Source organism: Thamnophis sirtalis, unplaced genomic scaffold (assembly GCF_051295495.1).
Source record: "Thamnophis sirtalis isolate CommonGarterSnake01/CBP01778 unplaced genomic scaffold, rThaSir2_p1.2 scaffold_15, whole genome shotgun sequence".
NCBI lineage: Eukaryota > Metazoa > Chordata > Lepidosauria > Squamata > Natricidae > Thamnophis > Thamnophis sirtalis.
In genome coordinates, this window is record NW_028261395.1 from 47,169,394 (window position 1) to 47,194,275 (window position 24,882).

The window sequence follows — 24,882 nt, forward strand, 5'->3', positions numbered from 1 at the left end:
CGCCGGCCCCACTGTGCCGCCGCGCTCACGCCTGCGCAGTCGCGCCGCAGCGGTTGCTAGGGGAACAGAGGCCCTAGTGATGGAACCGGAATAAAGTAGGAGGCGAGGGGGGCGAGAGGGACGGAGGGAGCCCCCCACCTTCTCTTGGGCTCCCCTCCCCAAACGTGGGGACTGTGGGGGGCGGGGCTCCCTTGGGGCGGGGGTGAAAGGGGCGGAGCTCCTCCCGAGTGCGGGGCCGGTGGAACTGCCCGCCACTAGATGGGGGCAGCGGGAAGGGGCTGGGGGGGGAGGGCTGGCGTTGCTAACATTGGGATTTATGGCTCCTCTTAACCGGGACGGGGGAGGGGAGGGGAGGGAAGCATCGCCGTACCCGAGAAGAGCCAGTCAAAGTGAGCTGTGCCCCCTCCCCTTTTGTTCTCCCCCCCCCTTCCCCGCAGTCGTCTTCATGGTGGTGAAGGTCGCGCGAGCAGAAGAGGCCGCCCCCGCCTGCCACGACGGACGGATTGGCTCCAGGTGGGGCTGGGAGAGGGGTGCGGGATGGAGGGGGGGGGGAGGCACCTGCATGCAAGCCCAGAACAGTGCAAAACATGTCAATCCAATGCATGCAAAACTCCTGCGCAATGCAAAACATGCCAACCCAACATATGCAAAGCATGGGGCATGCAAGGCCAGAACATGCAAAAGTCACGCCATTCCAACACATGCAAAACAATTGTGCGTGCTAGCACTGTGCAAGCAAAGTGTGTTCAATTTCTGTAGCTGCCCAGAGTCTCTTATTGAGAGGGACAGCTATATAGAAATCCAACAAATGTTTCTTCCCCTTTTTACGACCCTGTAGTCGTAATTCAGGGTAGATGTGGGGCAGCTGGGTGGAGATGAGCATTTACTGGCCGGATGCCCTTCCTGATGCCTGTGCGGAGTTGGCAGCAGATATTTTCTCTTGGGCCGCCGAGAGAGAAAAACGTCTGCTTGCTATACCTAAGATTGAAGTCTCAACCTTCACGAGTGGGAGGCGGGCATCTTCACCAACTAGGCCACTCAAATAAATAAATAAAACATGCCATTCCACGTGAAATGGTGGAAACACCATTGCACAGTGGGTGCAAACACAATACATGTAAAACACATGTGCATGCAGACCCAATACGTGCAATTTATTTATTTATATTTTCAAAGCACCTCTAGGTGACTCACAATAATACGCAAATCGATTGGGTGCAAATACACAACATGCAGATACGTGTGCCCAGGCCAGAGGCCCCAAATGTGTGAAGGGCCCTGTCTTCTGTTTTTACTTTGGTTTGGTTTATTGGTTTATTGGTTTTGCACTCCCGAAGGACTCCGGGCGGCTCACAATAAAACAGGGAAAGGAAAATAAATAAGACAATACAAAGAATTTAAAAATGCACAACATTCACAATTGAAGCGGGGCTGGATACTTCAACAGCCCCCAGCCTGCCGGAACAGCCAGGACTTAGTAGCTTTGCGGAAGGCCGGAAGGGTAGTAAGGGTCCGGATCTCTACGGGGAGCTCGTTCCAGAGGGCCGGAGCAGCAACAGAGAAGGCTCTCCCCCGGGGCTGGCAGATGGAACCCGGAGAAGGCCGAACCTGTGCGATCGAATTGGTCTTTGGGAGGTAATTGGCAGGAGGCAGTCTCTCAGGTACCCAGGTCCGATGCCATGCAGGGCTTTATAATAACTAGCACCTTGAAGCGAGTCCGGAGACTAATAGGTAGCCAGTGCAGCTCGCGGAGGATAGGTGTAACGTGGGTGAACCTAGGTGCACCCACAATCGCTCGCGCGGCTGCATTCTGGACAAGCTGAAGTCTCCGAATGCTCTTCAAGGGCAGCCCCATGTAGATAGTTTTATCCTGGTTTGTTTCCCACAGTTGCCAATTGAGTTGGGCAGCTGTATAAACAGACTGAATAAGATCGCTAAGTAGGAGGCAGCAAATGCGAATGTTTGAGATGGATCTTTGACTAACTTTCGAAGTCGCTTGCGGTTCACAGCGCAGAGTTAAAACGCCGTAATCGTTCTCCTTCTTGTAAAAAGCAGCCTGTTCTTTCTTCCTAGTTAGCACAAGAGGGCAGGATGCCACACAAGATTGGGTTTATTGTTATAAGTTCATCTGGACACGAGGACGGCTTCAGTGCCAAGGAACTGATGGTTCACGCGCCAGCGGTCAACGGATGGAGGTCACCAAGGTCAGGCCCTAAGAAATTCTAGATATTCCATGTGAGATTTTTTTCTTCGATTTAAATAAGTGGAACAAATAAATAAGATTTATATGCAGCCCCCCTCTTGTTTTCCACTGTTCAAAAGAAGCTTCTTCTCTCCCCCCCCCTCAAAAAAAATGGACAATAAAGCAACTAGAAAAAATTACAACCTGTCAGTCAGAGGGTTTTTAAAACTTTAGTAGCGTGTCTTCATCTCTATTATTAGGAGATCAGAATGTTGAAAAGGTCATAATTTTAAGCCCAGGATTGTAAAGCAGTCAGCCAAGAAAGTTTCCTCATAAATCATAAATTTCATGCATTTACCTTTAGCCTTCTTGGTTTTTAGAGTCCTGTGGCTACAGTATGTTATGTAGTGTTAAATTTATCCACATTGAATTAGGTATGTTCAGGCAGTTTAGCTGTATAGAGACGTCGGGGTTTCTGACATTTTATTTTCCTTCTTTTCCTTCTCTCCCTTTCTCCTTCCTTATCTCTCCTTTCTTCTCTCCCTTTTGTCTCTTTTTCTCCCTTTTTTCCTTCACTCCCTCTCCTTTTCCTCTCTTCTCCCTCCCTCCCTTCCTTCCTTCCCCCTGGTCACTGAGTGTAATAAAATATTCCCTCCGTTTCAAACCTGCCATGGGAAATCAAAGGCCTCCCTTCGTCTTTATTTTCAGACTCTGCCAGTATCCCCAAGAAATAGTCCTCCAGATGGTGGAAAGGTGCAGAATCCGAAAGCTGCAGCTCCTGGCTCACCAATATATGATCTCCAGCAAAATTGAGTTCTACATCAGCGAAAACCTGCCCGATTATTTTGCCCCCTATAAAACGGAGCAATTCCAGAGGCTGGGGTGAGCTTCCTCTTCCCTGACGTGCGTCAGTTTTCCTGCCTGAGTCCATCAGGGGGGGTCACCTAGACCAAGTGGGTTGTCATTGGGCATGTGGGATTTGCCCGGCCCCCTGGCTGATTCCGGATCAGACCGCCTGTAAAAGCAAGGTGCAATTCCCGATAAGCAACCATAGATCCTAAAAGACGTGTTTTGTGAATGCTGGCTGATTCTCTGCTTGTTCTCCTTTCCTTAGGAATTTGAGAGCATTTGTGGATAGTTTAGGATTTCAAGCCAGTAATTTGAAAAAGACGTACGCCCATCCAACACACACACACACACACAACACACACACACACACACACACACCTCTTGGCAGCTCACTCCAGGCATCCTTTTCTTAGGACATAAAATATTGAGCGTCCATCAGTGCCAACGGCTTCGCAATACTTGTAAAATATAATCTGCATTAAGCCTCTCTCTTTTTTTCCCCATCTTCTACAGTTATGTCTCCCTTTCCGATAATGAAAAGACCGGCTACAGGGCCCGGGAATTAAAATCGGTCTATGTGGATGCGGTTGGCCAATATCTAAAGTTGACTTTCCACAAAAGCTACGCCAACCGGTATAACCTATACAGCCAGGTAAAAAAAAATGCCACTCTCTAGATCAGTGTTTCTCAACCTTGGCCACTTGAAGATTCTCCGGACTTCAACTCCCAGAATTCCCCAGCCTGCCATGCTTTTCCGCCCACCAGAGTAGAGAGATTGCAGAAAAAGGGATTATAAGAGAGGACACTGTGGGGATATCGGAAAGAATGCGGTGGGGCCAGGGAATTGGGAGTTAAAGTCCACACGTCTCAAAAGTTGCCCAGGCTGTGAAACACTTAAGGGAAGACCGTATAAAAATCATTGAAGTTGATAGTAATATTCTGGTTTTGAATGGCCAGAGAGAACCTGTCTGTGGGGCCCACAACGTGCCTGGAAAAAATACAAATTATTAAGTTCCTTATTATAAAAATAATTAACGTAGGATGTAAAAGTTGACTTTCCTACGTGGATCATTAAAAGCAGACTGGCTGGGAAGTGGTTAAACTCTGTTTTTGTTGCCCCTTGGATTCTTCTCTTGTTCTCTTGAAACAAAAAAGACCTCCGCTCTCCCTTTCTCCCTCTTCTTTTCCCAGGTTGCTCTCGTGGCAATAAATATCATTGGGGAACCTGCGGATTTGAGCCATGAGAACAGCCAGGTAGGTCTGTTTACCCCCCTCCTCCCCCCCCCCAATTAAAGATTTTCAACCATCCTAAGTTACGACTCTGACAGGCAGACTCCATTACAGTCTGCAACTCAAGGTGCAGAGGTGGCCCTTGATACAGTTGTTCAGATGTAGAGGCTGTAACTCAAGGACCACCTGTATACGAGGACTAAAGCTAGTCCTTCGACCTACGACCACAATTGAGCTCAATGTTTGCTGAGCGAGATAGTTCTCAAGTGAGTTTTGCCCCATTTTACCACCTTTCTTGCCACAGTCGTTCAGTGAATCCCTGCAGTGTTTAAGTCAGCAGCACGGTCGTTAAGCGAATTGATTTCGCCGGTCAGAAGGTGGCAAAAGGGGATCGCGGGACGCTGCGTCCGTCATAAGTATGAGTCGGTTGCCAAGCGTCTGAATTTTGATCACACGGCCCGTGGAGATGCCGATGTGGTTATAAGTGTGAAAATGGTCATAAATCACGTTTTTTTCAGTGCCCTTGTGACTTCAAACAGTCACTAAACCAGTGTTTCTCAACCTTGGCCACTTGAAGATGTCCGGACTTCAACTCCCAGAATTCCCCAGCCAGCATTCGCTGGCTGGGGAATTCTGAGAGTTGAAGTCCAGACATCTTCAAGTGGCCAAGGTTGAGAAACACAGCACTAAACATATGATTGTTATGTGGAGATCTGCCTGCATTTCGGCGTTGCTGTCCCCCTTCCGGTCAAAAGTTCCACCTTTCTCTAGTCTTCCAGGGAGAAGCTGATCGACCATTACCTAGGCACCAATTCGGAGGACTCGGCCCTCGAGGGGAGCTACCCTGGGTGAGAACGGCCTCAACGGGGAAGCCTCTCCGCGCCCGTTTCCCTCCCCTCCCTTACCCACACCCGCCCGCCCACCGTGGGCACCCGGCCACCGTCCCAGGGCTGCCATTCTCCCCCTTCATTCCAGGAAGGCCGACGCCATTTCTCCGCTGGACGATCTGGCTTTTGACATGTACCAGGATCCGGAAGTGGCCCAGATCATCCGGAAGCTGGACGAGAAGAAGCACGAAGCGGTGCACATGGAGCACTACGACCACGCCAAGAAGCTCAAGCAGGCCATCGCGGACCTCCAGAAGGTAGTGGCGGCCGAGCATGAGAGTGGGTAGGGTCCGGATCTCTGGGGGGGTAGCTCATTCCATAGGTCCGAAATGTGGGAAGGTTTTTTTGTCCCCCTTCTGGGTGTTGAATATCAAAAGCTCTTCCTGTTGGGTTGGGGTAACCCGGTTTCTTAAACCAACCGTGGTTTAGTTTCTCATGGCTTTGAATGCAGACCTGGTGAATGGTGGCCAATTCATTCGTTTAATTATCCCTCGGACATAGCAATATAGCAGTAGACTTATATACCGCTTCATAGGCCTTTCAGGCCTCTCTAAGCGGTTTACAGAGAGTCAGCATATTGCCCCCAACAACAATCTGGGTCCTCATTTTACCCACCTCGGAAGGATGGAAGGCTGAGTCAACCCTGAGCCGGTGAGATTTGAACCGCTGACCTGCTGATCTAGCAGTAGCCTGCAGTGCTGCATTTAACCACTGCGACATCCGGGCACTTGCTCGCTCTCCCTGTGCTTCAGAGGCTTTCTCCTGACCGATTGCCTCCATGCCGGGCTCACGTTTCAGGTCGGGGAGCGGCTGGGCCGCTACGAGGTGGAGAAGCGGTGCGCCGTCAAGAGGGAGGACTACGACTTGGCCAAGCAGAAGAAGCAGCAGATGGAGGACTATCGGCTGAAGGTCTACCAGCAATTGGAGCTTCATAACCTCCTGGACCCAGAGCTTGCCGTGAGTGGGAAGGAATCCCCCGGGGCACCTCTGGAAGCCAGCTGTTTGGGACCCTGGGGAAAGCTGTCCTCTCTGAAGACTGATCAGGGGGTTGGGATTTATAGGATTTGGAAGGTCCGCTTTGGGTTCGAATTTGGCCGCTTGAAGATATGTGGACTTCAACTCCCTATTAGAAGAACCTGGGTGGCAGAGAAATAGGCACTGGGGGAGGGGGGGGCACCGTGTGCCACAGTAAACGTGGTAACCAGAGTTTCTCAGCCTTGGCAACGTGAAGATGTGTGGGCTTGAACTCCCAATTCTAACGCCTTCCTCTTGATGTGTACCCCCATTGCAATAGCAATAGCAGTAGCAGTTAGATTTATATACCGCTTCATAGGGCTTCCAGCCCTCTCTAAGCAGTTTACAGAGTCAGCATATCGCCCCCAACAATCCGATAGATAGATGATAGATAGATAGATAGATAGATAGATAGATAGATAGATAGATGATAGATAGATAGATAGATAGATAGATAGATAGATAGATAGATAGATAGATAGATAGATAGCAATAGCAATAGCAGTAGACTTATATACTGCTTCCTAGGGCTTTCAGCCCTCTCCAAGCGGTTTACAGAGTCAGCATATCGCCCCCAACAATCCGATAGATAGATGATAGATAGATAGATAGATAGATAGATAGATAGATAGATAGATAGATGATAGATAGATAGATAGATAGATAGATAGATAGATAGATAGCAATAGCAATAGCAGTAGACTTATATACTGCTTCCTAGGGCTTTCAGCCCTCTCCAAGCGGTTTACAGAGTCAGCATATCGCCCCCAACAATCCGATAGATAGATGATAGATAGATAGATAGATAGATAGATGATAGATAGATAGATAGATAGATGATAGATAGATAGATAGATAGATAGATAGATAGATAGATAGATAGATATAGATGATAGATAGATAGATAGATAGATAGCAATAGCAATAGCAGTTAGACTTATATACCGCTTCATAGGGCTTTCAGCCCTCTCTAAGCGGTTTACAGAGTCAGCATATTGCCCCCAACAATCTGGGTCCTCATTTCACCCACCTCGGAAGGATGGGAGGCTGAGTCAACCCTGAGCCGGTGAGATTTGAACCGCTGAACTGCTGATCTAGCAGTAGCCTGCAGTGCTGCATTTAACCACTGCGCCACCTTGCAGCCTGCTTACTCCCTTCTAATCCCTTTCTCTGCAATCAGAGACTTTGCATTGTCTCTGTCCTTGGGGGTTTTCTGAGAAGCAGAAGGGAGGAAGGAAGGAATGAAGGGTTGGGTGAATTCCTCTCGTTCACTCAGATCCGGCGAATACCTGACTTGCCGCTCGACCCCGTGGCTCAGCCCACCACGACCCTCCAGCAGAAGAAGCCCCTGCCGTCCCCCTGGCGGGAGAAAGCCGAGCCAGAGAGCCCTGCCTCTCCGCTGCACTCCGAGAAGCCCCCCGAAATCCCCTCGCCTGAGCCGGGCCCCTCTCAGGTGGCCTCCCCCCCACCGGCCCAGGCAGCTCCCATCGCTGCGGAGGGATTCCCCAGGATCAATGTAAGTTTGGGCCGACTCTTTCCTGCTTCTCTCGTCAGAGGTCGGGTGGGGGGGGGAGGAAAGGACACAGCAGGAATTCCCCCCCCCCCTGAAGAAGAGACCCAAGTGCCAAGACTCAGGGCCTTCTTCCTTCTTCTCTCTCCTTCCTTCTTTCTTCCGTTCTTTTACTTTTTCCTTTATCTTTTTCCCCTTCCTTTCTTCCCTCCTTTCTTCTCTCTCTTTCCTTCTTTCTTCCATTCTTTTCCTTTCTCTTTTTCTCCTTCCTTTCTTCCCTCCTTTCTTCTCTCTCCTTCCTTCTTTCTTCCTTCTTTTCCTTTCTCTTTTTCTCCTTCCTTTCTTCCCTCCTTTCTTCTCTCTCCTTCCTTCTTTCTTCCATTCTTTTCCTTTTTCCTTTCTCTTTGTCTCCTTCCTTTCTTCCCTCCTTTCTTCTCTCTCCTTCTATTCTTTTCCTTTTTCCTTTCTCTTTTTCTCCTTCCTTTCTTCCCTCCTTTCTTCTCTCTCTTTCCTTCTTTCTTCCGTTCTTTTCCTTTTTCCTTTCTCTTTGTCTCCTTCCTTTCTTCCCTCCTTTCTTCTCTCCCCTTCCTTCTTTCTTCCATTCTTTTCCTTTCTCTTTTTCTCCTTTCTTCCCTCCTTTCTTCTCTCCCCTTCCTTCTTTCTTCCATTATTTTCCTTTCTCCTTTCTCTTTTTCTCCTTCCTTTCTTCCCTCCTTTCTTCTCTCTCCTTCCTTCTTTCTTCTGTTTTTTTCCTTTCTTTTTTCTCCCTTCTTTCTTCCCTTCTTTTCCTTTCTCTTTTTCTCCTTCTTTTCTTCCCCTTGTCTCCTTTTCCTCTCTATCCGTCCTTTCCTCAAATGCCGAGTTCTTGTGGGAGAACTTTTTCCACAAGTATCTCCCGCCCTTCACATCTCTGGCCCTAGACACGAATCTTCCCCCCCATTCTTCTTCCTCTGTGCTACCACACTTCCCACTTTGCTTCCTTCAGAACTGCTGCCGGGGGGGGGAAGGGGGGTGTTTCCGGGAGCCGCACCCTGGAGGGCATCCAACCGAGGAGGGACGTCATCCGGCCACCCACCCACCTTTGACCGCAGGGGGGTGTGTGTCCTTCTCTTCCAGGTCGAGTTCTTGCCCTACGACGAGCGGCCCCTCCCGGCCATCCGCAAGCAGCAGGAGGAAGGCCTTTCCTTGCCGGAGCCCGAGATGAACGAGGAAGATCCCGGAGACACGCCCAGGAGCGGGGTGGTTGGCGATCCGGAGCCTCTGACCGAGAAGGCCCTGCGGGAAGCCAGCGCCGCCATAGACGTCTTCGGGGAAACTCTGGTAAGGGGGCAGGGAGGGGGGCAGGCAGCTCAGTTACCTACTGAGCCGAGGTGGCGCAGTGGTTAGGGGTGCAGTACTGCAGGCCACTTCAGCTGACTGTTATCTGCAGTTCGGCGGTTCTAATCTCACCGGGTCAGGGTTGACTCAGCCTTCCATCCTTCCGAGGTGGGTAAAATGAGGACCCAGATTGTTGGGGGCAATATGCTGACTCTGTAAACCGCTTAGAGAGGGCTGAAAGCCCTATGAAGCGGTATATAAGTCTAACTGCTATGGCTATTGCTAACTTCTGGAGTTCCACTGATGGATTTGTTCTCACGATCATGAAATTCCTCCTTGGTCCCAGGTTGGATCTCACCGTGATTAGTTTTCGCCCATTGTTTACCCTTCCTTCCCTCCTTCCTTCCCTCCTTCCTTCCTTCCTTCCCTCCTGCCTGCCCACCTGCTTGCCTTACTTTCCCCAGGTGGCCGGCGCCTATTCCAAAACCTGGTCATATCGCGAGGACTCGTTGTTGGCCATCTACAAGAAAATGACCGAGGCTCCCACCAGCATGCCAAAGGAAGAGCTCAAGAACATGCTCCGGGGGGCCATCTTTCTTGTCGTGAGGGCCATCAAAGATATCGTCTCTTCGGTGAGTAAAGGTGAAAAATGGGAGGTAGAGAGGGAGGGTGCTGTGTTCCACCAGTGGGGCTGGGAGCAGATTTGAACAGTGAGGAGGTTGGGGAGGAGGATGGGCCAGTCCTGGAGTCTGGGGGAGGCTCTGAGGAGGGCTCTATGTCAGAGGCAGAGACGGGGCCAGGGCCGTCTGACAGTTATCAGCTGCCTTCGGAGTCAGACGTCAGTGAGGCAGAAGAACAGCTGGAGCCTTTTCCCAGTGGGCGCATGCGCAGAGTGGCCAGACGAAGGGAAGAACTAAAGAACAGGGGTGGACTTGGGAGGAAGGCCTCAGGAGGATGGTGAATGGCCCCTCCCAGAGGGAATAAAAGAGGAACGAAAGGGGAGTGGAGCTTCCAGGAGACCATTAGTTCATTTCATTGGTTCGTGACTCTCCGAGGCTCCTGGCCAAGTTCTGCAGAGATCGGCCTGGCAGCTCTCCAAGCCAGATAAGGTCTGTGACCGTAAATCCTCCCTGGAAAGACTTTGCTGGAGGTGAAGGAGCAGAATTCACAGGGAATTAATAAAAGGGGGTTTTGTCGGGACAAGGAGTTGGCTTCAGGCGCTTGGGAAGCCTCGGTCAGAACAGTTTATCCCAGCACCCTGGTTCCCCAAATCCCCTCCCCGTCCCCAGGTCTCCTGCGCCTGCTTCCAGCTGATGCCAAAAAGAATAGCGGTTGCTTGAGGGGGGGGGGGGGCTTAAAAAAACCTGAAAACGTCTCACCTGGATGCCCTCTCTGTGTGGCTGCTTCCTTCTTTTAACCACGGCAGGTCTTCCACGCCTCCTTGAAGCTCCTGAAAATGAGCATCACGCAGTACATCCCCAAGCATAAACTGGGAAAGCAGGAGACCGTCTTCTGCGTGGAGCGCAGCTTCCCCAACCTCCTCTCCCGCACGGGGGACTCCTCGGCCCGCCTTCGGACGGCCGCTGCCAACTTCATCCAGGTCAGTCTGGCTTCAGGGAAGCCGCCTTGGGCTCATAACGGTTCCGCAGTCGGTTAGCTCAGTGTTTCTCAACCTTAGCAACTTGAAGATGTCCGGACTTCAATTCCCAGAATTCCCCAGCCAGCGAATCTTCAAGTTGACAAGGTTGAGAAACACTGTCCTAACCACTGCTGGGGAATTCTGGGAGTTGAAGTCCGGACATCTTCAAGTTGCCAAGGTTGAGAAACACTGGGTTAGCTGACTTGCCTTCTGTCGGGTAGCTGGAGATTTGTCCCGTGTTGTGATATCAGACGTGATTTAAAAATTCACCTTTTTTTTTTAAATGTTCTAGTCCAGTTTTCTTTTTTTAAATCTGTTAATTTTTCTTCCTGTTGCATTTTGTATTTGGATCTTCTGAGCAAAATGTTAAAAAATGAAATTAATTTCAGTGCAGTTTCATGCGTTTCTTCATATTTTTATGATTTCATTTGAGTGTTGTAAGCCACAATTCAAATGAAGGACTTCTTTATTTATTACGCGAAGAACGGTTGCAGGAACTGGGGATGTCTAGTTTAATGAAAAGAAGGACCAGGGGAGACAGGATAGCAGCCTTCCAATATCTCAGGGGTTTCCCCAAAGAAGAGGGAGTCAAGCTATTCTCCAAAGCACCTGAGGGCAGGACAAGAAGCAATGGGTGGAAACTAATCAAGGAGAGAAGCAATTTAGAACTGAGGAGAAATTTCCTGACAATTAGAACAATCAATCAGTGGAACAGCGAAGGAAGGAAGGAAGGAAGGAAGGAAGGAAGGAAGGAAGGAAGGAAGGGCAATGGATGGAAACTAATCAAGAAGAGAAGCAACTTAGAACTGAGGAGGAATTTCCCGACAGTTAGAACAATTAATCAGTGGAACAGAATTTGCCTTCAGAAGTTGTCAATGCCCCAACACTTGAAGTCTTTAAGAAGATGTTGGATAGCCATTTGTCTGAAACGGTATAAGTTTTCCTGCCTAGGCAGGGGGTTGGACTAGAAGACCTCCAAGGTCCCTTCCAACTTTGTTATTCTACTCTATTCTATTCTAAGAGTGCAGAGAAGAGCAAGAAAGAGGATTAGGGGACTGGAGACTAAAACCTATGAAGAACAGTTGCAGGAACTGGGTAGGTCTAGTTTAATAGAAAGAAGGACTGGGGAGACATGATAGCAGTCTTCCAATATCTCAGGGGTTGCCCCAAAGAAGAGGGAGTCAAGCTATTCTCCAAGGCACCTGAGGGCAGGACAAGAAGCAATGGGTGGAAACTAATCAAGGAGAGAAGCAACTTAGAACTTAAGGAGAAATTTCCTGACAGTGAGAACAATTAATCAGTGGAACAGAACTTGTGAATGCTCCAACACTGGAAGTCTTTGGATAGCCATTTGAAATGGTGTAGGGTTTCCTGCCTAGGCAGGAAAGGTTGGTCTAGAAGACCTCCAAGGTCCCTTCCAGCTCTGCTATTCTCTTCTAAACGAATGGTTGTAAGTCGAGGACCTTTCTATGCTGACGACCGAGTCTCTGCCTCTTCGCAGGAGATGGCCCTTTGCAGCGAAGTGAAACCCCTGCAGATCATCCCTGCCCACCTGGTGCAGCCCCTGAGGTCCAACTGCCCCACGCACCTCGCCATGAGCCAGATGGAGCTGGTGGAGCGCTTGCTGAAGCACCTGGGCACCGAGAACTCCGGCTTCACCGTCGATAACGTCATGCGGGTAAGAACTCTGGGATCCTCTTTGTCCTCGGATTTGAGCCAGAGACGGGACTTTTCTATTTTCATCCTCTCTTATCCCATCCCAACCAAAACTCTTTATTTCCTTGGACACTTAAACAGCCGGTATTTCTCCCCCTCGGCAGCTTGGTGATGTGTGGGGGCTTCAACTCCCAGAATTCCCCAGGAAGCCAACATAGCCCATTTCCCCCCGCCTCCCGTCCCCCGGAGCGGAGAGATTGCAGAGAAAGGGATTATAAGAGAGTCAAGCAGCCACAATGTTTGGGATGCACATCAAGCGTGAACGCCTTAGAACTGGGAGTTGAAGTCGAGACATTTCCAAGTTGCCGAACTCTTCGATTACCAGGTCAAGGGGGCGTATCTTTTTATATATATATATATATATAAATTTTTATTTTTATTACACAGACAACACATACATACAACAATAAAAAAAGAACAAAAAAGCATCATCACATCCAGCCTGTCGTTTGTTTACAGGTGTTTTAACATCCATATTCTGGAATAGACATTTACCATCTCAGATTTTCCATCTAGTATAACTAAATGCCTCGCTTTCATTGTACAGTATATGTTCAATTACAATTAGTATTATTTTTTCCCCAATAAGTCATAGTTCCCTTACATTCTTGATTATCTATTTGATAACAGTATAACCTTTATATAATCCCCATGTGAAAGAAAAGATTTTTTTTTTAACCAACCATTTATATTTATAACTATTTTCCATTATACATAATTCCACCAATCGACTATCAGGTATGCTGATGTTCATTGTTATCCTTGTACCTCATACCTTCAAACAGAAGTCTTATTCCTTCATTTTTCAACAAAATATTCTAAATAGTCGCTACATATATATATATACCAATTTTTAATTATTCCCTTATTAAAATTATCAACAACAAGATATCATTGTAATATGTTCTTAACAGTCACTCGGGCCCTTGTGACCTCTAGGCTGGAATACTGCAACGTGCTCTACATGGGGCTGCCCTTGAAGAGCATCCGGCGACTTCAGCTAGTCCAGAACGCAGCCGCGCGAGTGATTGTGGGTGCACCCCGGTTCACCCACATAACACCTATCCTCCGCGAGCTGCGCTGGCTACCTGTTGATCTCCGGGTGCGCTTCAAGGTGCTACTTATCACCCATAAAGCCCTTCATGGTACTGGATCTGCGTACTTGAGAGACCGCCTGCTGCCAATTACCTCCTCACGACCGATTAGATCACATAGATTAGGCCTCCTCCGAGTACCATCTGCCAGTCAGTGCCGACTGGCAACTACACGGAGGAGAGCCTTCTCGGTAGTAGCTCCGACCCTTTGGAACGATCTCCCCGTGGAGATTCGTACCCTCCAGACCTTCCGCACAGCCCTCAAGTCCTGGCTATCCCGTCAGGCCTGGGGACAAAGATAACTGTCCCCACCCGAATGATGAATGAATGTTGCTTACTATTTTATTTCTATGTATTGTTGTGTCTATTGTCTGTCTATCCCCCCCCTTATTTTATGTAAGCCGCCCTGAGTCCCCTCAGGGAAAAGGGCGGCCTATAAGCATTAATAAATACCAAATACCAATACCAAATATACATTATATCACCAATCCTCTGTCAAGTATACATATCTTGAGGCCCATCCCCTCTCCCCCCACCGGCCATCTTTTCCTTCTTGTGGCTCCAGATCCTAAATGATTATGCCGGACGCTCCGATTGTTGAGCCTGACCGGGCTGGTTTTCCTTCTCAGTTTGCCACAGGGGCTCTGGAGCACCGCGTCGTCGAGGTGCGGGAAACGGCCCTGCGGATCATCCTGGACATGTACCGGCAGCACCGAGAGACCGTCCTGGACTACCTGCCCCCCGACGACGCCAACACCCGGAAGAACGTCCTGTACAAGACCCTCTTCGACGGCTTCGCTAAAATCGACGGGCGGCTCACCGAGGCCGAGCTCAAAGTAAGGGAGGGTCCCCGCCCCTTTTTCAGGGCTCCGCGTGGTCCCTGCTGGAAATCCCTGGCTCTTAGAAACCCCAGGCGTGGGGCTGGCGCAGAGGGCAGGCCTTGAGTTGGCTTCCCCTGGCCCACGCTTAGTTGGGAAGGGGCCGGAGGAAGAGGCCGTGGGGCCCTCAGTGCTCTCCGACTTTGGTGGCTTTCTTAAGAGACCCATGATGGCAAACCTGTGGCATGCGTGCCAGAGGTGGCACATAGGTCCCTCTCTGTGGGCAGACATGCTGCTGCCAGCTGCTCTTCTGGTTTGAAAAACGGGGGCTTTTGGGGGGCATTTTCAGGCCATTTCTGGGCTGTTTTCAGGCCGAAGAGTGGCATGAAAATGGCCTGAAAAATGCCCCTCAAAATGGCCCCCAAATGGCATGAAAAATGCCTAAAAAAGCCCCCTCAAAACGCCCCCCCAAAACAGCCCAGGAAATGGCTTGAAAATGTCCCCCAAACTGTCTGGAAAATGGCATGCGTGCACCGGCCTGATGGTCTTTGGGGTTCCGGCTCTTCAGCGCACACACAGGCACACATGCACCCATGTTCCACTTTGGCCCTCCATCACTGTTCCAGACGTTTCACGGCCCAGCGAGGTGGCGTCATCAGTGCTAGAAGGAAGGGGGTGTGGGTTTCAGGGGGGAGGAAGAGGAGGGGGCTCCATGGCTGCCCGGCTGGTTGTCTCCGCAGGCCCAGAAGAAGCCGGGCGCGGAGGAAGCGGAGAAGGAGAAGAAGGACGAGATGAAAGCCTTGGAAGGCCAACTGGCAGCCCTGAAGGAGATGCAGGCAGAGGCCCAGGCCGACAAGGTCTCCTAGGGGCTTCAAAGACACCCCCCCCAACACCGTCCCCGTCCCCCGTCCCCCCGGCCAGCATGGGCCTCAGCAGATGTGGCCCTCCAGCACCTCTGTGGGGTGTCAGCCAGAGAATGGTCCCCCCCCCTGCCTCCTGCTGTGACTCGGGGGAGCCCCACATTGTCAACTGCCTGGCAGGTTTGGGGGTTACCCGATGAGACACACACAGACACACACACCCCTTTTGTTTTGCCTTGTTAATTAAACTTGGCTCTGCGCAAAGAGCCTGCGTTTCCCTTTCTCTTGACTCCCTTCACTTCTTTTTAGGAAAAAGACGGCGATTTCCAGAAACCAAAGAATCGAGGTACTGAATTCATGTTTTTTTAAGGCTTTTACACAGCACGGCTAAATTCGGCTACCCTGTGATTTAATTCCCGTAAAAATAAGGAGGAGGAAGCGTCCGGCTCTTTCGCAAAAGGAAGGGGCCTTTTAATTTTCTTCTAACGGTTGGATTGTACGGGGAGTCAGCCAGAGAAGGGCCCCCCAGCCAGAGAAGGCCTCCAGCCTTCCCCTTAATGACCGCTCGGAGTTGGGGGGAAAAGGGAATTTAGGGCCATGATCAAAATGCGGAGCCTTGGCAAGGGGCTCTTACGGAACTCTCTCCTTTTCCTTCCAAGTGGAAACGTCCAAGAAGAAAGAGAAAGAAGTCCCAGCGGATCCTCAGGATGACCATTCGTCCGTCACGAACTACCTGGACAAGTAAGTAGCTGGTGATTCCTTCCTTCCTTCCTTCTGTCTTCCTTTCCTCCTTCCCTTTCTCCTTCCTTCCTTCCCTCCCTTTCTCCTTCCTTCTTTCATTCCTTCCCTCCTTCCTTCCATCTTTCTCCCCTCCTTCCCTTTCTCCTTCCGTCTTTCCTTCCTTCCTTCCCTCCCCCCTCCTTCCTTCCATCTTCCTTCCATCCTTTCCTTCCTCCTTCCTTCCCTTTCTCCTTCCTTCTTTCCTTCTTTTTCTCCTTCCTTCTTTCCTTCTTTTTCTCCTTCCTTCCTTCTCCTTCCGTCTTTCCTTCTTTCCTTCCCCCTCTCCTTCCTTCCCTTTCTCCTTCTTTCCTTCCTTCTCTCCTTCCTTCCGTATTTCTTCCCTCCTTTCCTTTCTCCTTCCTTCCTTCCCTTTCTCCTTCCTTCTTTCCTTCCTCCCCTCCCTCCCTCTCTCCTTCCTTCCTTCTGTCTTCCTTCCCTCCTTCTCTTTCTCCTTCCTTTCCTTCATTTTTCCCTCCTTCCCCCTTTCTCTTTCCTCCTTCCCTTCCTCCCTCTTTTCTTATCGGGCATAAAGAATCAGGACCACACATTATCCTCCAATGAAGCTTCTTCACGCAGCCCTGAACGGAGGCTAGGGGAGAGCCAAGAGGAGAGAGCGCCAGAGGGGGCTTGGGTGGGGGGCCTTTTCCAGGGGGTGCCGTTCCCGTGGCTGAATCTGAGGGTTTTCCCCCCCCCCTGTTCTTCCTCCCCACCAGCCTCTGCATCTTTTGTGGGGAAAGGGACGAGACCTTCACCGAGGAAGGGCTGGACCTCCATTACTGGAAGCACTGCCCCATGCTGACCAGGTGTGACTTCTGTAAGCAGGTGAGCCTCCCCTCCTTCCCTGAGGGGCTCCCCTCCTGGACTTGGGGGCGGGGGTGCTCCGTCTCTGGAGGTTTCAGGAAAAGATTGGACGGATTTTCAGCGGCATCCCCGGGGGTCACGTGGACGCTCGGCAACCGACTCCTATTTATGACGGTTGCAGTGCCCCGGGGGCCTCCTGACGAGCACAGTCAATGGGGAAGCCGGATTCGCTTAACAACCGAGTTAGTAACTGAACAGCTGCAGGGATTCACTTAAGAACCCTTGTAAGAAAGTGGCCGTAAAATGAGGCAAAACTCAGTTAACAACTCTCTCACCTGCTTGGACAGGGGGTTGGACTAGAAGACCTCCAAGGTCCCTTCCAGACCTGTGACTTTTAAGGCCCTTGGTTACACCCTCCTCTTCATTGCCTCGTAACAGAATCACAAGAGCTGGAAGGGACCTCGGAGGTCTTCTAGTCCAACCCCCTCCCTGCTCAAGCAGGGGGACAATCAACCACCCCAGTCAAACGGCTGCCCAGGCTCCTCTTAGAAACCCACAACGTCTGGAGGGGGAAATCCCCACGGATTCCTTGTCCTGCCTTAACTCCTTTTGCAAAAGGAAAATGCCAGACCTATTTTGCAAGCCAGTCCTAGGAGTTTGGGGAGAAGGAACTCTGGTCAGTGAAAGCTGGTCGCTAACGGAGAACCTGGCCACAAAACGGTTGGGAAGGCAGGCCTGGCTTCTTTGGTGGTGGTGGGGGCAACAGGGGGGTCTTCCTGCCAGCCTGGGAAGAAAGAAACACGCCCCCCCCCAGACAGAGACCGGTTTGCCCTCCTCTCAAGCCGAGGCCGCCTTCTCTTCCCACCTGGGCAGGTGGTGGAGATCGCCAGCCTGACGGAGCACCTGCTGACGGAGTGCGAGCGGAAGGACAACTTTGCCAAGTGTTCTCGTTGTTGCGAGGCCCTGCCGAAGGACGAGCTGCCCCGGCACGCCAAGAGCAGAGCCTGCAACCGTAAGTCCTTCGTTGGCGGCCGCCCAGGGACCTCCGTTGGCATCTGGGACCCTCCCCTGGCTGACGGTCTCCTCCCCCCCTCTCTCTCTCCTCTCCAGCCGCCAAGCCTGAGAAAGTGGCCAATCGCTGCCCGTTATGCCACGAGAATTTTACGCCGGGCGAGGAGGTGAGAGCCGCGGGCGCGAAGCAGAGGAATTGATGGTGGAGTGAAGAGTTTGGGCAGGGGGGAACAGAGGAAGGGTCCCCTTCCTGTCCTGGGCGACCGAGGACAGCCGTTGACTTGCATTAATGAGGGGAAGTCCGCGTGGGTTCAATCCGGGCAGAGCTATAATTCTTTTTGCATTTCTACGTTGCTTATATTTCTCAAATCGATCAGAATTTCAGGGACTTGGCAATCGGCATTTATAAACTTCCCCACTTTAAGAGGGGTGGACTTCCAACTCCCAGAAATCCCCAGCCAGCTCTGCTCTTAAAGGGCTCGAGCCCCCCACGGCCCTGGGGGTTTATTAACAGAATTAAGAAGCAGGATGTACAAAAAGCACCTTGACCCACCCCAAATAGTGTGAGAATCAGGGAGCTGCGTCAGGATCTTGACCCCCTCGGAACAGTCCCAGCGCTCCTCCCTGGGTGGATTATCTCATTCATTTTTAATCCTGGGTTTGGTCCTTCGACATCCGCCTCCCCCCTCCTCTTCCCCACCGCATTTTCTCACCATGAGGGGAACCCCCACTGCCACCGAGCCACCATTCTTCCACTGGGGGTTGTGAGCCTGTCGTCCGTTGCTCCTTCTCTCTCTCTCTTCTCTCTCTCTTCATGGCTGCTGTAGACCGGTGTTTCCCAACCTTGGCGACTTTAAGTCCTGTGGACTTCAACTCCCAGAATTCCCCCAGCCAGCTATGCTGGCTGGGGGATTCTGGGAGTTGAAGTCCACAGGACTTAAAGTCGCCAAGGTTGAGAAACACTGCTGTAGACCATCTGAACCTTTCTTTCCTCCTCTCTCCCTCCCCCCACCTGCCCCCCACCCCACCCCGCAGGCCTGGAAGGTGCACCTGATGGGCAAAGACGGCTGCCGCATGAACCCTAGGCACGCACATTCCCTGAACAAGAGCCTTCCGACGCAGACCGCCACCGGTAAAGACCCTCCCGTCTCTCCCCCTCCCTCCTCCATAAACTGGGGTGACCTCCTTCCCCCCCCCAGAAACCAGGGCTGCAAAACGCAGGCAGCTGGCACTTCTGGCTGGGAATCCGCGTCTTACTGTCCTTGACTTCACAACCGTTCCTTTAACCAACAGCGCTGAAAAAAGTTACAGCCGGTCCTCGCGCTTACGACTCTCACCACACCAAACCGGTGTGTATCTGAGACGGTTGCAGGATTGGCGACCTTCTTGGCTAAGCAAAATGAACCGGATTCACTTAAGAACCACGCGATTCACTTAACAGCCACAGCAAAAAATGTTTATATGTGGTGTCCCTTATACAAAAGGACACACACACAAACAACCCTCCAGGGTTAAATATCGCCTACATGTTATCGCCCAGAGGGGGAGGGAAGGGAGGTGGGGATTTAGGGGGAGTGGGGAGGGGGGAAATACAATATGTGTTAAATTCCATGATTGTATTTGTATACTGTGGCTTTTCAATGTTAGTGCGAAAATAGAACAAACCGAATATACTGGAAGGTAATAGAAATATACCGAAGGAAAGAGTCGAGTGAAAGAAGAAGGAGGGTGGAGAGGGTGAGAGAGAGGAGGAGGAGAAGGGAGGGAGGGAATGGATTAGAGGGAGTGATAGGGTTAGGGTTAGAAAGAAGGGGAGGGGAATTAGGTGTAGAGGGGTGTGTGAGAAGGAAGAATGAAAGTTGGAGGGGGTTGAAAGAGGGTGTATGGTGGGCCAAGGTGGTATATTGGGTTTGTATTGTAGAGGGCATTTTCTATATAAGTGAGGGCCGTGTTTATTACTCAATGTTATATGCCCTGATTAAGCACAGTGAATATGTGATTGTATAGAATGAAAACATAATAAAAAATATATATATCAGAGTATCCCCATAGGCGGCAAGTATATTTAACGAATAAATGAAAAAACGAACACCGTACAAATGACAACGTAGAATAATTATATTGGGACTGGAATTCTGTTGCAAGCTTGGCCAGAGTTGCGGCTTCAGGGAACAGCCTCGAAATTTCAATGGTTAATAATAACCACGCGATTCCCTTAAGAGCCGCAGCGACTCACTTAACAACCAAAAGATCAGGCGATCCGGCTAAAAGGTAACTAAAAGGTTCAGTGGAAAATCCTGTTCCCCCATTGAGGTCGTATGTGACGTTCCCGTGGTTCGTCCATGAGTCCAATGTGGAGAAAAGACACGGACACGACCTTTCTCGGGATGGAGCGACCCAGATTGGGGGTCTGGGAGCCCCTTTTATTGAGATAGGACAAAGGCAGGAGGAGCAATCAGCATGTGATTAAAAACAGCCTTTAAAAGTACAATTTCTAATCTACTGCTCAGGGAAGTTCTGTCTATATATGGTCAAATCCTGGGCGTCATTGGTAGGGCACATCTCAGGATGTTATGTTATTCACTATCAGGATGTTATGGAGTTTTAGGAGTTTGTTTTCTCCTGTGTGGTTCAGCGTGGCTCTGCATGCCCTGGTATGAACTGGGCCATGGAGGACACACACCTACACAAGGAACTATATTACAACAGTCGTAAGCCGAGGACTACTGTTAGTTTCAGCTCTACACACAGACAGAGCCCATCTTTGGCTGCAGACTCCCTCCCCTTCCCATCTGTTCCTCAGAAGGGGTGCTAAATTCTCTCTCACACACACTCTCTTATTTTTCTCTCTTTTCGGTCTTAATTTGCAGGTCGGGCTGGCGGGAGCGTCCTGAACCGGTCGGGGCCCCTGGGAGCGAAGCTGCGGTCGCCCACCGTGGGGAGCAAAATCCCCGCCCCTCGAGGAGGCTTCAATAAAAACGCTGGCAGAACGTATGCGAAGCGATGAGGCAGCTCCCTTCTTTACCTCCCAGGGGCCCCCCGTTTCTCTCCTTTCGCTGCAGGACGCCTCGCGGTCCGCGTGGAGCAGCGGCGGTCCGATGGGGATGGGGGCGCACCCTGATCCTCTGCCATTCGCAACCCCCCCCCTTCCCCCTTTCATTTACAATGGCTGCAGTTTGCTCTCTGTGCAGAATAACAGAGTTGGAAGGGACCTTGGAGGTCTTCTAGCCCAGCCCCCTGCTCGAGCAGGAGACCCAGTCAAGTGTTGGCCCAATCTCCTGTTGAAAACCTCCTCCAGTGATGGAGCAGCCACAACCTCCGAAGGCAAGCACTTCCACTGATTAATTGTTTTCACTGTCTGGAAATCCCTCCTCATTTTGAGTTTGGATCTCAGAATGCAGACTTAACAGAGTAGGAGGGGACCTTGGAGGTCTTCTAGTCCAGCCCCCTGCTTAAGCAGGAGACCGTCTACCACTCAGGACAAGTGGCTGTTCCAGTCTCTTCTTAAAAGCCTCCAGAGATGGAGCTACCCACAACGTTTGTTTCACTGAATAAGTGTCCTCACCCTTAGGAAATTTCTCCATAGTTCTAGGTTGGCTCTCTCTTTAATGATCTTCCAATACTAGGGCTGAAAGGGACCCCGGAGGTCTTCTAGCCCAACCCCCTGCTCAGGGCAGGAGACCTTATAGCGTCCCAGTCCAGTCACTTCTTAAAGGCCTCCAGAGATGTTGCAGCCGCAGCTCGGATAACCCAAGATTTCCGCCAGTGAGGCGGGCTGTGTATAAATTTAGCGAATTTCTAAATATTCCCTCTTTGGAACGAAAACCAAAGCGCGAAATAGATTAGAAGCGACTCTCTCTGGAAGACGGTCGAGCTGTGAGAATTTGCAGGCTGCGTTGCTCCACAGTAGCGACCCTTAAAAGGGCTTTTCAACACACTCGCGCTCTTCCTTTGGAAGCCAGGCCAAACAAGGCCAAGGAGATCCAATTTTTCCCTTCGCCCAGAACTAGCAAAATCTGGGGGAAAACTCAGCAGCTTTTTTGGCTTCACCCTGGCTTTTTATGCCTCGGGGAGCACAGTTGAGTGAGTTACTTTTGATTCCCCAAAAGTCATCAAAAGGCAATTCATTTTGTTCAGGATCGCAGCCAGGGAAAAGGGCAAAGGAATCCGTAAAATGAAAGGGGGGGAAAAAATCCCTTTGGAAGTACAGGAAAAGCTTATAAACAATTGGACGAGGGAAGTAGAAAACAGTCAGCGAATCCTCCTCTTTTAAAACAATAATAATAATCTCTTTTTGGTCTTACGCTTCCAGCCCTCAATTTGAAAAGACGGGCAGCATTTTTTCCCCCCAAAACAAATGGATTTGCATCTCTTTTTGAGATGCCTTAATTAACCAAGGGCTCATGCGTAGGTTTCTGAGATGCACCAGCATACAGGAAACTAAATATGCTTTTCTGTCAGAGAGCCAAGCCTCATATCTATATATCCTCTTCCCCATCCTCTCTTGATTTGCTCAGGACAGGCAAGAGTCTTCCTTTAAGAGAGAGCCGAGGTGCGGCAGTGGTTAAATGCAGCACTGCAGGCTACTTCAGCTGACTGCAGTTCTGCAGTTCGGCTGTTCAAATCTCACCGGCTCAAGGTTGACTCAGCCTTCCATCCTTCCGAGGTGGGTAAAATGAGGACCCGGATTGTTGTTGGGGGCAATACGCTGACTCTGTAAACCGCTTAGAGAGGGCTGAAAGCCCTATGAAGCGGTATATAAGTCTAACTGCTATTGCTATTGCTATTTAAAAGACTTACGAAAACAAACCAGGTTGTAGGAAATCAGCATTTTCCCTTTTCTCTCTCTTTTATTTTTAAAAGAGCAATCGCGGTCGAGACCCCGGCCGAGCCAATTCAGTTTGGGCCGAGGGACTCACCTAGGCAAGACAATTCGAGAACTTTCTACTATGCAGTCCACCCTCTCGACATCTGTAGATGCACAAATGCACACCGTAGACGCTTCCAAACTTTTTTTAAAAAAAATTGTAAGGAGTGTGGATTTATTTTTATTTTTGAAAAAAATGGAATTGTAGAGAAGTTCAGTTCCGTAGAACGGAAGAGGGAAGGGAGGGCTGAAGCGTTGTTGGATTTGACTCGGAGCGGAGGGCCACGGTTGCTCACACTCCAGACATGCTTTGAGGAGTAGGGGGTGGGGGTTTCTCAGTCTCGGCAGCCTGACCTCGTATGAGTGCTGGCTGGGAATCCTGGGAGTTGGAGTCCGCCCCTCCTAAAGTTGCCGAGATGCTTTTTAAGGCGGTGTTTCACAGACCCCCCCCAGCACCCATCGCCTGCTCAGCAGGCAGCCCTCACCTTAAGTTAGGAAGGTGACCGTTAAGTGAAGCTGGTCGGAAGGTTGCAAAAGAGGGCCGCGTGACCTCGGGACACTGCAACCGTCATAAAACGCGAACCAGTTGCCACGTGTCCGGATTTTGATCACGAGAGAGAGAGATGTTGCAATGGTGGGAAAGTGTGAAAAATGGTCCTCACTTTTTTTGAGTGCCGTTGTAACTGAACGGTTGTAAGTCAACGACAGAACGATGCCTTGGCTAGCAGGTCCTGCCCCTATCTGGGAAGGAGGGGGCAAGGAGGACCCTCGCCGTACTCGTCACATGCCCTGAAACCTCTCTTTTCCTGGGTTGTTCTGATTGCGTCCATATTTACTTTCCTCTGAGATGGGAAAGGGAAAGTTATGGGAAAAGAGGCCTTCAAAAACTGCCTTCTCCACCATCTGAGGGCCTCGGGTGGAAATCTCTGGCCAGTCTCGAGGTTTGCAAAAGCACATTTTTGGTGGTGGTGGTGACGGGGATTCCTTTAGATCCACCAAAGTGGAGTCCTACTCCAAAGGAATCCTTTTGAGGCCTCGAAGGGTCCGGGCCGTTTTTATTCCGACGCCTGTCTTAACCTAAAGAGCAAATATGATGGATTGCAGGTCTGATTCCAGAGTTCTGCAGGCTCTCGGCTACGTAGAAACGCTCCTGTTTGTACTTAAATGATAATAAAAGTTCTGAATTTCAGCTGACCGGTCCTTTTTGTTGTATCTCTCTCTTTTCTGCTCACCCGATTCTTTTTCTATCATCATTATTATTATTTTTGCAGCATCGTTCTCAGCTCCAAGGGAAGATTTAAAATGGGTGCTTTAGAACAAAGAGCCCCTTGGGCGTGAGTTCTAGTGCCACCTGGACACAGAGTTGGATGAGTGAAGTTGGGTCAGTCTTCTCCCTCTCAGCCCCTAGGAGGGAGGCCGTAGTATTTAGGGTCCCGAGGCTGAATCCACCCACGGAGAGCTGAGCCACCAGAAGTTTATTGAGCAAAGCGGTTCATGGATAGCAGAATCAACAGCAAAATTATTAATAGTGGAACATCATTCCTGTAGTTTTCGCCTACTTTACTTGTTATATCATTATTGGTTAACAAGTCTCCAAGGCACAATAATTGGTTAGTCATTACATCCTTGGTGTTTGTGAGAATGTGCATGTTCTAAGGACCATCCAGATGATTCACTGTGAAAACCCTACAGGAGGCAATGGCAAGCCATGGGATCTTGCCTAGAAAAGGGACAGCCGTTTGTTCAGGCAGTGACCCAACTACGTAACGGTATCAGTGCTGGAAGGGAGGAGGGGGTTTATAGAGAGGAGGAGGAAGAGGGGGCCTGTGGGGTTCTTGGTGCTGAGATTGGTGGTGGTCTCGCAGACGTCTTACGACCCAGCTAGGGGACATCATCAGTGCCAGAGAAGATTAATGCACAGATGTTCTCCAGTTGGCTTGGCCTTTCAAGGAGACACCGAGGACCCTACAGAAGGGGTTCCCCAGCAACAGGGGAGACGGATTCAGCCATAGCCGTGGAGGGGACCCCCTTTGGAAGACCAGGTAAGAGGCGGATCCTCTGGAGAAGGTCTATGTGCTTGTGTTGGGAGAAATGGCCTTCTGGGCACATAGGCCTTCTCCAGAGGATCCGTTCAGCTCCAAGTGGGGGGAAAGACACTGGAAGCATGGAATTTGCTTGGAAGGAGGGTTTAATGGCGGACAGGACCACGTGGCTTGAGCTCCTGAACGGAAGAGGGGGATCATAGGATGCTCCCAGATGTTGGGGGAAGGAGGACAAGAGAAGGGCTTGCTGAGAGTTCCTGGGTTT

At 50.4% G+C, this 24,882-nt stretch overlaps 1 protein-coding gene across 2 annotated transcripts; it reads left to right on the top strand.

Annotated features, from left to right (window-relative positions):
* Positions 1-19: 19 nt before the first annotated feature.
* CEP104 (centrosomal protein 104) lies at positions 20-23,769 on the top strand. Of its 2 annotated transcripts, XM_087701811.1 has the most exons (23): positions 20-95; positions 438-513; positions 2,074-2,204; positions 2,891-3,064; positions 3,545-3,683; positions 4,223-4,285; positions 5,033-5,109; positions 5,237-5,405; positions 5,947-6,105; positions 7,439-7,678; positions 8,789-8,992; positions 9,454-9,621; positions 10,416-10,589; positions 12,130-12,306; positions 14,068-14,274; positions 14,997-15,113; positions 15,426-15,462; positions 15,776-15,857; positions 16,610-16,718; positions 17,571-17,709; positions 17,808-17,875; positions 18,744-18,840; positions 20,579-23,769. In XM_087701811.1, the coding sequence occupies exons 3-23, from the start codon at positions 2,092-2,094 to the stop codon at positions 20,713-20,715; spliced, it is 2,850 nt and encodes a 949-aa protein (XP_087557937.1). In that variant the 5' UTR covers positions 20-95; positions 438-513; positions 2,074-2,091; the 3' UTR covers positions 20,716-23,769. The 2 variants fall into 2 exon arrangements, with proteins under 2 accessions (XP_087557937.1, XP_087557938.1); XM_087701812.1 differs by lacking the exons at positions 20-95; positions 438-513 and having other exon boundaries at positions 2,105-2,235.
* Positions 23,770-24,882: the final 1,113 nt, after the last annotated feature.

Excerpts from the sequence above, each read along its gene's own strand:
- CEP104 (XM_087701811.1), top strand. The coding sequence starts at position 2,092 with ATGCCACACAAGATTGGGTTTATTGTTATAAGTTCATCTGGACACGAG. Across the intron at positions 4,286-5,032 it reads TGAGCCATGAGAACAGCCAG|TCTTCCAGGGAGAAGCTGAT; the intron begins GTAGGTCTGTTT and ends ACCTTTCTCTAG. Across the intron at positions 17,710-17,807 it reads CAAGAGCAGAGCCTGCAACC|CCGCCAAGCCTGAGAAAGTG; the intron begins GTAAGTCCTTCG and ends TCTCCTCTCCAG.